At 37.4% G+C, this 13,812-nt stretch overlaps 1 protein-coding gene across 2 annotated transcripts in view; it reads right to left on the bottom strand.

Annotated features, from left to right (window-relative positions):
- The window catches only part of LOC121313135 (zinc finger and BTB domain-containing protein 10-like), a 48,124-nt gene extending 36,990 nt beyond the window's left edge, over window positions 1-11,134 (bottom strand). For both annotated transcript variants that reach the window (XM_041245337.1, XM_041245338.1), the window contains exon 1: window positions 10,132-11,134. In XM_041245337.1, the coding sequence (XP_041101271.1) occupies window positions 10,132-10,911 (780 nt within the window). In that variant the 5' untranslated portion in view covers window positions 10,912-11,134. The remainder of the gene's footprint in view (window positions 1-10,131) is intronic.
- Window positions 11,135-13,812: the final 2,678 nt, after the last annotated feature.

Below are 13,812 nucleotides of genomic sequence, written 5' to 3'. Positions count from 1 at the left end.
CAAAATCTCATCAAGCAGCTTCTTGAAGGATCCCAGGGTGTCAGCTTCAACAACATTACTGGGGAGTTGATTCCAGACCCTCACAATTCTCTGTGTAAAAAAGTGTCTCCTATTTTCTGTTCTGAATGCCCCTTTTTCTAAACTCCATTTGTGACCCCTGGTCCTTGTTTCTTTTTTCAGGCTGAAAAAGTCCCTTGGGTCGACACTGTCAATACCTTTTAGAATTTTGAATGCTTGAATTAGGTCGCCACGTAGTCTTCTTTGTTCAAGACTGAACAGATTCAATTCTTTTAGCCTGTCTGCATATGACATGCCTTTTAAGCCCGGAATAATTCTGGTCGCTCTTCTTTGCACTCTTTCTAGAGCAGCAATATCTTTTTTATAGCGAGGTGACCAGAACTGCACACAATATTCAAGATGAGGTCTTACTAGTGCATTGTACAGTTTTAACATTACTTCCCTTGATTTAAATTCAACACTTTTCACAATGTATCCGAGCATCTTGTTAGCCTTTTTTATAGCTTCCCCACATTGTCTAGATGAAGACATTTCTGAGTCAACAAAAACTCCTAGGTCTTTTTCATAGATTCCTTCTCCAATTTCAATATCTCCCATATGATATTTATAATGTACATTTTTATTTCCTGCGTGCAGTACCTTACACTTTTCTCTATTAAATGTCATTTGCCATGTATCTGCCCAGTTCTGAATCTTGTCTAGATCATTTTGAATGACCTTTGCTGCTGCAACAGTGTTTGCCACTCCTCCTATTTTTGTGTCGTCTGCAAATTTAACAAGTTTGCTTACTATACCAGAATCTAAATCATTAATGTAGATTAGGAATAGCAGAGGACCTAATACTGATCCCTGTGGTACACCGCTGGTTACCACACTCCATTCTGAGGTTTTTCCTCTAATCAGTACTTTCTGTTTTCTACATGTTAACCACTCCCTAATCCATGTACATGCATTTCCTTGAATCCCTACTGCGTTCAGTTTGAGAATTAATCTTTTGTGCGGGACTTTGTCAAAAGCTTTCTGGAAATCTAAATAAACCATGTCATATGCTTTGCAATTATCCATTATCGATGTTGCATCCTCAAAAAAAATCAAGCAAGTTAGTTAGACACGATCTCCCTTTCCTAAAACCATGTTGACTGTCTCCCAGTACCCTGTTACCATATAGGTAATTTTCCATTTTGGATCTTATTATAGTTTCCATAAGTTTGCATATAATAGAAGTCAGGCTTACTGGTCTGTAGTTACCTGGTTCAGTTTTGTTTCCCTTTTTGTGGATCGGTATTATGTTTGCAATTTTCCAGTCTGTCGGTACCACCCCTGTGTCAAGAGACTGCTGCATGATCTTGGTTAGCGGTTTGTAAATTACTTCTTTCATTTCTTTGAGTACTACTGGGAGGATCTCATCTGGCCCAGGGGATTTGTTTATTTTAAGAGCTCCTAGTCCCTTTAACACTTCTGCCTCAGTTATGCTAAAGTTATTTAAAACTGGATAGGAACTGGATGACATGTGGGGCATGTTGTCAGTATCTTCCTTTGTAAAAACTTGTGAAAAGTAATCATTTAACATATTTGCTATTTTTTTTTCTTCCTCTATGATTTTGCCATTTGTATCTCTTAAACATTTAATCTCCTCTTTGAATGTTCTCTTGCTGTTGTAATATTGGAAAAACATTTTGGAATTGGTTTTAGCTCCCTTAGCAATGTTCATTTCTATTTCTCTCTTGGCCTTTCTAACTTCCTTTTTGACTTGCATTTGCAGTTCTGTGTACTCTTTCTGTGTACTTTCTTTTTGGTCCTTTTTTAATGCTCTGTAAAGTGCCTTTTTTCGCTGAATATTTTTTTTAATTGATCTATTAAACCATTTTGGCAATTTAGTTTTACATTTAGATTTGTCTACTTTAGGGATATAATTGTTTTGCGCCTCTAGTACTACATTTTTGAAGAACAACCATCCTTCTTCTGTGGGTGTTTTCTCTATTTTACTCCAATCTACTTCTGTTAGTCTCTGTTTCATGCCTTCATAGTTTGCTTTTCTAAAATTGTAAACCTTAGCTTTAGTCTTTACTTTTGAGGATTTAAAAAACACTTCAAATGAGACCATGTTGTGGTCTGAGTTTGCCAGTGGTTCTCTGACCTCTGTTTTAGTTATTCTATCTTCGTTATTTGAAAAGACTAAATCAAGGCATGCCTCCCCTCTAGTGGGTGCCTTCACAAATTGTGTTAGGAAGCAGTCATTTGTCATTTCCACCATTTCTATTTCATCCTTCGCGCTACCCACCGGGTTTTCCCATTTTATTTGGGGGAAGTTGAAATCCCCCATTAGTATGGCTTCTCCTTTGCTACACACATTTCTAATGTCATTGTATAACAGATTATTGTGCTCACCGTCTGAATCTGGCGGTCTATAGCATGCTCCTATTATTATGCCTTTTGAATTTTTGTCTGTTATTCTGACCCATATTGATTCGGTTTTATTTTCTTTGTCCAGGTTTAACACCTGGGCTTCAAGACTGTTTCTTATGTATAGCGCTACCCCTCCTCCTCGTCTGTCCTGCCTGTCTTTCCTATACAGTGTATACCCACAAATATTATATTCGTCCCCATCACTCTCAGATAACCACGTTTCTGTAACACCTATCACATCATAGTTACCTGTTAGTGCAGTAGCTTCAAGTTCTAGAATTTTGTTTCTGATACTTCTAGCATTTAGATAAATACATTTAATGGTTGTCTTACCTGAGTTGTTGTTCTTGTTTTGATGCGGTCTCCCTGATAATCATAAGTGAATTGTTTTCAAAAATTAATTTTTAAATGAAAATGTAAATATTGAGGGGGGAGCAGAAAATGACAAAATAAGCTCAGTTAAGCAAAGAAAAAAGACAGTCTGTAATTACTTTAAGAAATGAAGGTCAATCTTAAGACAAATCGCAAGAACTTTGCAAGTGTCTGTAACTGCTGTGGCCAAGACCATCAAACGATTCGAAGAAACTGGCACTCACGAGGACCGAACAAGGTCAGGCAGGCCAAGGGTAACCTCAGAATCAGAGAACAAGTTCATTAGAGTCACAAGTCTGTGAAACCGGCGATTAACTGCTCCTGAAATACAAGCTCAGCTAAATGCTACTAGAAGTACAGATGTTTCAACATCAGCTGTTCAGAGGAGACTGCGTGAAGCTGGCCTAACTGGAAGAATTGCTGCAAAGAGACCATTGTTAAGAGTGCAGAATAAGAGGAAGAGACTTGCCTGGGCCCAAAAAGAGTGGAAGTCGGTCTTATAGACCGAGGAGTCAAAATTTGAAATATCTGGGTCCAACCGCCAAGTATTTGTAAGACGCAGAGAGGATGAATGCATGAGTTCTGCATGTGTGGTTCCCACTGTCAAACATGGAGGAAGCAGTGTCATGGTCTGGGGTTGCTTTCCTTGTGACAGAGTTGGTGATCTTTCCCAAGTCCATGGCAAGCTCAACCAGCATAGCTGTCATAGCATACTTCAGAGGCATACGGCTAGTAGGGCAGTCCTTCATTCTTCAGCAAGATAATGACCTGAAACACACCTCAAAGTTGTGCAAGAACTATCTGGCGAAGAAGGAAAATGAAGGACAACTCAATCTAATGACCTGGCCTGCCCAGTCTCCAGACCTCAATCCCACAGAACGGATGGGACGAACTGAACAGAAGAGTCGAAGCAAAGCTACCCACAAGTGCCCTACATCTCTGGGAAGTGCTGCAGAAGAGCTGGGAAGACATGTCGAGTGATTTCCTGCTGAAACTTGTTAACCGAATGCCTCGTGTTTTGGGGGCTGTTATTCAGACAAAAGGTGGCAATTTTGAGGAATCCAAGATTTAGAGACAATTTTCAATTTTCTTGAACATTGCTTTGATACGCCTTATGTTTTGTTTTAGATGCAAAACGCGATATACGCCATTCGCACCAAAACTGAGCAAAAGCAGGATCATTCATCTCACAGTGCCTACTTTCTGATGTTAAATGTCCTATGTCTTGAAAACATGATATACACCACGTTACATACAACTTAAATGATTTTTTTTTCCGACATATCCACTGAGCCAATCAGCATGCAGTATCACAGTCGTGTGACCCTCCTATTGGCAGCGCCCAGGAGGAGTATAGTAGCGTATCTAATCTTGTAAATTGTGATTTTATGATTAAATGATGGATAATTTTTAAAAAAATGCAACAAAGTCAATTTTCTAATGGGGTGTAGCAATGGTGAATAAGCATTCACAAATAATACTTAGAAAACAGTCACTTGATCGGAACTGTGAAACCTCCCTTCATCTCCCTTGCAATGCCAACCCCACTTAATGGTGTTTTACATTTGTGTTCTCTCTCTGCGCGGGATGCAAAGTTTAACATTTTAATTTACTGAAACACGTTGCATCTTTAGAAGTAAGTGTAAAGCCATTTTACAAAATTTTACAATGTGGAGATTTATACTTGGTTATGACCCTGACTGAAGATGTTATTCGCAAAGGGGGCCGGTTGTACTAAAGAGGTCAAAGAATATGTCACTTTTTACTAAACATTTTAAAACCAATAAACAATAACCATAATGAACACTATCACAGTATGTTGCTTAAAACATAACAACACAACATTCATAATAAAGTTGAGTTCTTATCTATAAACAGTAACACATTTAAAGCTTGGGACTCGCTGTCTGTAGACTGGTGTTGTTTACATTATCGTCATTAATGTGATTGAAAGCTGAAATTACTTTTTTAAAAACAAACTTTTCTTATACCAATACAGTATTGGTAAGCGATAATCAGTTTGTTTGAAAACCAGGCTTTAATCATTGATAACAGGTGCACAGGTGGTGATTCCATAAGTGCTGCGGGGCTCAAGCATCAATGGGGGAAAATAAGGTTCTGCACAGTGCAAATAAATCACCTGTTCTGTCAATTACAGTGTGGATGCTACACAAGCTGAACTGTTATTGCAGAGTTTAAAAATATAAAATCCATTTATATAAAGTCTCCCAACTTTCTTCAAAAGATCTGTGGTTCCCTTGTTTTTTTTTTTGTACTTGTTTTGCTCATTAGTATCTATAGTAGATACATCAATCAATCATAATTAATAAAGTGCCATGTCAATCACATTCAATATAGAAGAAAAATAAAAGCTTTAAAAAAAAAAAAAAAAAAAAAAAAATGTCTCAATTCTGCAAAACATAAAAGTGCCTAATTGTGGTTTGAAACTGGAAAATGACTGCATCTGTATTTGTCACTTTTTTTTATTTTTTTTATAACTCTTCTATCCAAAATCCATGGCCGAACATATATTTAAGAAAAATAAAACCGTTCTCAGTTCTTCTCAATGCTGTAAAGGAGTTGGCCGGAGACATCCACTCAAGGAACTACATCGCTCTGCTCCCCCCCTCCATATAAAATTGGCTCACTCCGCAATGCTCACACTCTGTGTGTTCCTGCGCAACAGACTGACAGCTGAGAGCTCAGTCAGAACTGTGGCGAGAGCAGGGGGGCATGGCCACTGGACAGCATGTTCTTTGTGTGTGTGTGCGTCTCTTCTTCTTGTGGGTGCTATTGGAAAACGGGTGCATTCAAATTATGCACTCGTTGAAGTCAAACCATGGCCAAGAAAGGCAAAGGACATGGATATGGCCTTTTATGAAGAGTTGAATGCTTTACAAATGCCTTACATTGGCCTAAGTTCATAACACCTCTATAACAAAGAGAATAATGTTTTTTTTCAGCATTAAAATGTGTTAGTATACTACCCTTTAGCACTGACATGAATCTGTACCTTTTTAAACTTTCATAACATAGCAGTTTTGTACCTACGTAAATATCAATATATTGATACCTACCAAATATTGTTTTCACCACGGATGGATGTACATTTGCAACTAAAAGAATACAATGTTTACACTTTCAACACTGTCCAAAAGACCCTTCTACCATTATTTTACTTTCAAATCTTTTCTCATTTCTCTTATATTACTCTACTTATTACTCTCGTCTTGTCTTTCTGTCTATTTACCATAAACATTCTCGAAAAGCTTCCCCTCGCTTTATTCATTATTTGATTGACGTAAAAAAAGAAGTAACAAAAACACTATCAATGTAAAAACAATAAGTTAGAAAAATGCAACAGCCGTTTAAAGAGGTGATATCAAACACAAAAGCTTAGGAGAAGAAATTGGGGCAACCTGGTCAAGCATCAAGTAACAGACATAATTGGAAAGGTGCTGGGGCCCAACATTCACGCAATTGTTGCTTCTAACTTAGCTTCTTTTTTTCATTTATTTAAATTTTAAATAACATTTTTAAAAAAACTTGCTGAGGTCTCAGTATCCATAGCATGTCCCTGGTAGCGACTCACTAATCTGTATCAGAACATCTTACCTGCTGACTCTCAGCCAAGAATTTGGACAAGTAAAACACATGCTCAAAAATCATGGTTTTAAGACCACGGATGAGGCCTGCAGGGTTTTTATTGAGAACTATTTTGACATCTTTCCTGCTTTCACAAAACTTGCAGCAATTGCAATTACGATACCTGTATCTTTTTTCCCCCCACAGTAAAAGAGGTTTAAAAGGTACAGCATATCAACAGGACACTCATTTACAGAGAGGTGTATGTTGGTGCGAGAGTACTCTCCATCCCTTAAACACTGCCTAACGCCGACAATCTTAAATCGTGAATATTTGACAGAAAATGGTAATGCTTTAGTTATGGAACGAATGGATGGGTGTGTCCAGTGTGATTTGACAAGTCTCCCAATGGCTTCCGCAGTCCATTTCTGTCAATTTTCTTTTCTTTTTATAATTTCAAGATGAATAAACCTGTTTTTTTTTTGTGTCAATGTCATGTTCATACCTTCTGCAGATACTAGCTGTCAGCACAGCAATTGCCCAACCGCTCACAAAGTACCAGCTAACTTGGTTTTTCACATTGATTCAGTTTCAATGAAAACAATTTTTTATCGATTTTATCCCTATTTTAATATTTTGTAAAATAAATCCGAAAAATTCCTGGGGATTTTTTTTTTTTAAAGATAAAAAACAAAAATGCGTAACACTACCTATAAGGTTTACTTAACTAAAATTAGAATGAGAAGAACAGCAGAAACATTTCACGCTTACATCGAACACCTGAAAACATGTGTTTAGCTATTCTTTACAACACTGAATGTTTTCTTTTTTGTAACGGAAAAAAAAAAATGTGAAAGATGCATCATCTCTTTAAGAAAAGGATGCATCAACAGTAGAAAAAACTCCAGGTTTCAAGCCCTATTATTCAGTTTAATTGAAACAGAGAATAACCGTACTAGGTAATTGTTACTTTTAACTTACACAATAGGCCTACATACAATAGCGTTGGCTAAACAGTTTGTTAAATACATAAGAAATGCATAGCTCTTGCATACTGTTGAGGGGTGAGGCAACAAGTTACTTTGAACCTCCCTGCTAACTGTTTCAAGGATTGTTACAACAGTGAGCACACTGTAGTACTGATTCTTAAGTGTGTGTGTGTGTGTGTGTGTATATATATATATATATATATATATATATATATATATATATATATATATATATATATATATATAAAATATCCTTTTTGTCAATTGAATAATGGGATACAAACGTAAGCTTTCTAACCTGCAATTCAATTGAAGTCTTAAGGGCAACTCCCTACCACTGGTCACAGTTCCATAAAGCATTACAGAAAGTTAATATGTTAACAAGATTAACATTTCCCACACTTTTTGCTTGAGAACTTTTCCCACACTAAATAATGTTTAAGACTTTTCTTATACCAAGCTGCACAATGTAGGGGAATAATTGCATAGAACCATTCCTGTACCTGTTTGTTGCTACTCTGTACTACAATTATTCACTGAGTTATATGCTTTAAAGCATTTTGAGTTTATGATCTATTAAGTTTATAGAAATAAAGTAAATGTATTAAACTGCAGGTACGTGTAGCTGAAAACCAAACTGTGGGTGGTGTGACAAAAGGAACATGGCTCCAGCTTATCGGTTGATCAGGGCGAACCCACCTTTCCACCTAACCTTTATTGTACTACCTTGTAAATACCTGTTTCCCTTTCTTTGTTACACCAACTGAGTTGGCTCTAGCTTATTGGGTGAAAGGGAAACCACCCTGTCTCTCTAAAGGTATAATAACTGTATGCTAACTCTGTATGGGAGAACACTGCTCGGGCTTCCTAACACTGATGTGTTGAGCTGTTCTCGTTTGCGCAAACTAATAAAGCTTTATATCTCGGAATACCTGGTGCAGTTGGCTCTTAGTTGCGGACCTGAAAAGTTCCACGACAACATATTGCATGCAAAATAACAATAAAAGTTTACTAAACAGCTTGTGTGGCTACTAGAAGCATGAGATTTCTTTTTACTTCCTACTTTGTGGGGCCTGCTACATTGCAGTAAAATATTAGGCTTTTACTTCTACTGCAAGTTTCATATACGATTAATTATGAACTGCTACTACACCATGTAAAAAAAAAAAAAAACACAAAAAAACCAACCTTCTATTTATTCTGTACTCTCAGTTTAAGTGATCAGTGAAGGCAGCAGAGATTGAACCATTAAGCAACTGTTCTGGACAAGCACTTCACTGACTAAAAAAAACTTTCAGACAAGCAGAATAGGGACAGGAGTCTGCTGTCACAAAGGTGATAACAATAGTTAAACAATAGCATCACAGTGAGTTACTCAAATCAAGTATGTATATCTTTCATTTTCATAACTAAAACCGACAGTACAGTTCAATTATAATCAACTGTATAAACATTAACAGGAAAGTAATACACACTAGGCTTGTCAAAATTGTGCAAACTTGACTGTTTCCTGGGAATGCCTACCCCTGCTCTGAAACATTCTGCAGATAAAGGACTTATTGCAGAGAAAATCTCTTGGACGTTTCAGCTGTATAGCCTTATTCTTGAAGGTTTTATAAGATGCACACTGAGCTTTAAAATAATAATGGTCTTATCAAATCATCGACTGCTAGTACCCTAATCCAAATTGCAGTGTGGAATAAAATTTAATTTTGCAGTTTTCACATTGATTCAGCACCCCGTATTTCTCTACTTTTTATCAGTGAAAATTAAAAATGCTCCTTCTTGTAATGTATAGTAAAAGACAAAATACGGGAATATATAAAGCAATATTTTTATATATTTTAAATACCAGATCACATGACATTTTGTTATTGTTAAATTAATATGACAAAACATGTAGTAGTTAAACAATAAAAGGTATTTTTGTAGGTTAAAAATACCAATTAGCCAATTCAGGTCTGTTTAAACCAAAATAAACCGTCATGTACACCGCTTGCTTGTAAAATCAAGCATCTGTATCAGAATGACAAACGCCGACACACTACACTACTCACTTGCAAGAAAATCTACCAAGGTGTTTTGTTTTTATTAACACTATATGACTCCAACTTCAAATATTAACGCTGAAAGAGTTGCAATACCAATTGTGTTAACCAAATAAAACGACAAGAGTAATTACATATTAACAAGGTCATACCACTTTGCGTCTATAGTATAAGAACAACTCGCAATGCAGTACCACAATGTAACACTGTTTACATGTGCTCGCTGAACAAATATAATGAGTCAAATCCCTCCTTTTTCTATTATTCACCTGCATTTAAAAATCCTATTTGCCGTTTTTCAATCTGCTTTGCACCAGAGGTCACTTTGCCACATGTAATAGAAAATCCAGTATCAAGTAGAAAGGACTGCAAAGTTCAAAACAAAAGCATTCTGACCTGCCACCTTTATCAAGCCAATGATCTAAAGAGGAACTTCAATAAAACTGTACATTCAACATCGATAGCTACTAAATGTCAGCATGGTTTTTGACTTACTAATCTAAAACTAAAATTAACAATTGAGTATTACTATACTTATACGCTGTGTAAAAAAAAAAATTAGAATCGCTTTCCCCTGAAATATTGTTTCTTAGCGGTATGTTTAGCATTGTTAAATACTTTCTATAGGTTTTTTCCTCCATACTACAGTATTAGTTGTGTGGCACAAATCAGTAAACATAATTTTACAACTTATTCCACAAATCAACACTTACCTGTTTTGACGGATCATTCTTCCTGTGATCCGCGAACAGGTGATGCCGAAGGAGCAAGGCCCTTTTGTAATTCCGGGTTCCCTTGGCCAGCTCATCATTACAGCTGCTCCCTGTGTTGTGACACCAAGAGCAGTACATGAGACCTGTCTCTTGACAAAAATGTAGCCAGGGAAACTCCTGTAGCCAGGAGCCCTGAAACAGACAGTGTTTTTGGAGGAGGGTCTGAGGTTTCATCTCTAGCCCCGATTTCTTGCTGCCAGTTTCTTCCCCCTCTACCCCGCTAACCCCTTCTCTATCGTCCTCCCCTGATACTGTGCTACCGCTACCTACGCCGACCCCGTCCACATCATCAAAGCCATTCCCAGCTCCCCAGCTACCCCCTTCCCCCTGACCATCATCGCCAGCTTCTAAAGACACCCTGCTATCACCGCTTATGATGCCAACCCCTTCATCAACCCCATTCCCAGCTGCCCAGCTGTCCCCTTCGGCGTCCTCGTCCTCTTCCTCTTCAGCCTCAGGCCCGGTGCTATCGCTGATCGATACCCCGTCCTCCACTACCTCCAGCGCCGATCTTTTTTCTTCCAGCTCCTCTTTCTCGTCCTGTTCAGGCCTGTTCCCGTTTAAATGTCGTTCTTGCCAGACGTGGGCCTCCCCGATGTTGCTGTTGCGACTGCTACTGCTACTGCTACTGCTACTGCTGATGCCACTGGCACTGAAGCCGATTGCGGCTAATCCACCGCCTCGGAAAGCCAGCGACCTGCGGTTTCTTTCTCCTGACATTTCCTAATAAATTAGAATCTACTCTTTCTTTACAACTTCCCTATAAAGTAACATATAAATATATACTCTCTTTAGTATCTATTTCTAAATCAATTTTTTGTTGTGTTTTGTTTTCGCCTCCTGGATAGAGTATGTAGGTTATGCGGAAATAAATACTGGTTTAAAACGCATAATCAATTTCAGGGTTCTCTCGGCGTCCGCGCAGGCCCTGCAGAGGTCGAATGGCAACGACTTTCCCCAGAATGCAAAGCGGTCACAGGGAGGGTGGGTGAAGGGGCTCGCCAAAAGGAATATGGTTGTGCAGTTGATTGCAAGGGGTCTTTGTGTTTATGACTGAAGCTTCACCCATTTCTCCCTGCTTTGTTTTTTGTTTGTGTAAACTTAAATCTGAAATGTGTGGAAGGCCTCACTCCCACTTATCAGCTGTCTTAGAGCCAAGTATCCTTAACAAACAGTTTTCAAGCTGCCTGGATGTAAAATTAACTGTGTGTTTGCTTTTTCAGTGTCTGAATGAAGAAGAAGAAGAAGAAGAAGAAGAAGAAGAAGAAGAATAGCTAAACTACCTACTACTGTCGATGTGGTTAGTTAGGGTTGGAAGGGACTTTAAAAACATTGATAAAAAGCTGAGGGCGGGGCCCTTACAGAAATATACTAATGGTAACCACTGAGCCTTAAATGGTAGCAAATGGTATTCTTTAACGGTAGAAAGATGCACAATGGTATGTCAATAGTACTTTTTTTATTTACCATTTGTCTCAATAATATAATGGTATAAATGGTAAATGTACACAATGGGTTGGGGGAGGGTGGGAAAGGTTTGTTTACATTGAGGGGCCCTCCAAAAAAAAAAAAAAAGACTTAATCTAGATTAACTGCAGTATTAGATCACAGGCAATGAAAACGAAAACTAAGTTACAATAAAAACAATAAATAGACAATTCAGTTCACTAGGTCCAATTTACAACATGTATTTTATAAATAATATTATATATAATATATAATTATCATATTATATATATATAATATATATATATATATATATGGGTCTTTAAAAAAAAAAGTCAGCGGTATTTAAATTTAATATTATAAACATGACTAACCACATTTAATATATAATTTTGAAAAAAATGCTAGCCATATTTAAATTCGCAATAAAGGTGACTGACTAGGTATATCAATTTTGATCTTTTGGGAAACCAAACTCTTATGCAAGTAGTAAAAAACGAAGAAGGAATACTGCTAGGCATCGAACTTATCGAAGCACAGCTTCTGGACATAGAACAAGAAAAAAAAAAATACACAGAGGTCCACTGCCTGGGCATCAGGTGTCTTTTTTATGCCACACTGTCCGGGTATTTTAAAATGCAAACAACATCTTTGTTGCCACTGTGAAACGGTACACAAATCTGGCATGAATACCTCTTGTCATTACTCCCGGTGTTGTGAAATATCCTGTATCCCCTGGAATTCGTGTAACCCCCCGCCCTTCGGGTCTCTTCGGAACGCCTCCTTGCTTGCTTTCACTTCACGTGCACGCGCAGCTGCGTTCTCTGTTCTACACCTGCTGTCTCAGCCTCAAATTCACTACCGTCGAGTTTTAATACCGTGTAAAAACCGGCTTTTCTAGTATCATACATTGCGTTTACCACATATATAATCATATCTGTCTTAAAAAACAGCTATCGTTTAAAAGTAAGCATACATTACTAATAATGAATATGCCCTTTGGGCAGTATACCGTTTTTAAGTAAGGCTGTTTTATCAATAAAAAAAAGTTTTGCCCCACCATAAATTAATACAGCATAGACAAATGTCTTTTTAAAAAAAATACATATAAGTTTGGAGCAATACAAATATCTATGAAGTATTATAATGACGTCCCAAAGGTGTCATTCGTGTAAGAAGAACGAATTGCCTCCAAGTAATTTCCCTTATATATATATATATATATATATATATATATATATATATATATATATATATATATATATATATATATATTGGAAAAAAATAAAGAATGTTTTGGGGCACAGCGTTTTGCACACCTGCCCTCATCCGCACCTGTATATCAGTTAATTATTGCTGGCCTTTCTATGTATAGAAGCCTTGGAAAATATTATATGATCTTGGGGCAATTCGTTCTTCATATCGGAATGACAGCTGTAATGAACCAGTACATAGCCTTGTCAACCTGTCGTGTGCATTTACCACAGGCTGCTCTTTTACACTGGACACATATATGAGACGTTTTATTTTTATTGCATTTAGCTACCTATCATTGTTTTCTGTTGCGTGTGCCACTTGATGCGTAGTGTATCCAGGGCCCTGTTTCTCGCAGCTGGTTTAACTAATTCAGGCTACAGAGGTTAGCAGATTCGATTAACCCGATAATAGAAGTTATCTATCTCCGTTCATCGACGGTGACTACAGGCTAAAAGTGTCTCACTAACCAAGTCCAGAGAGGAAGCATGGAAAAAATTGCAGATAACCTAAATGCGTAAGTTTTTTTTTTTTTTTTTTTAATTTGTGGTACAATGATGTCGCAGGATCTGATCTGTCACAGATCATCTGAGAATAATTGAGGTCAAGTCATGGATGATGTACAGTTTTATCCAAAGTCTAACACCTACTGTAGCACTGGCATTGTATAATTGTCATTAAAATGTTGGATTATTTGCATCAGTTGCTGCATTGTAGCTCATTTTTAATTTAATGTAAGTGATATCGTCATAAGTACTTGTACATTAATGCTGTGAAAGGATTTCCTGTTCACAAAATCTGCCTCATTTGGTCCTGAGGGTGCCTTGAGAGGATCTGACTGCAGTCCACAGCACCAATGACGTTGGGGAACTCTGCATAATAATGTAGCCTACTTAATAAACGATAACGATGGGATAACCT

The sequence above is a fragment of the Polyodon spathula genome, chromosome 3 (genome assembly GCF_017654505.1).
Source record: "Polyodon spathula isolate WHYD16114869_AA chromosome 3, ASM1765450v1, whole genome shotgun sequence".
NCBI lineage: Eukaryota > Metazoa > Chordata > Actinopteri > Acipenseriformes > Polyodontidae > Polyodon > Polyodon spathula.
Note: the sequence above shows the minus strand (reverse complement) of the source record. Positions and strands in the feature narration are given on the sequence as shown.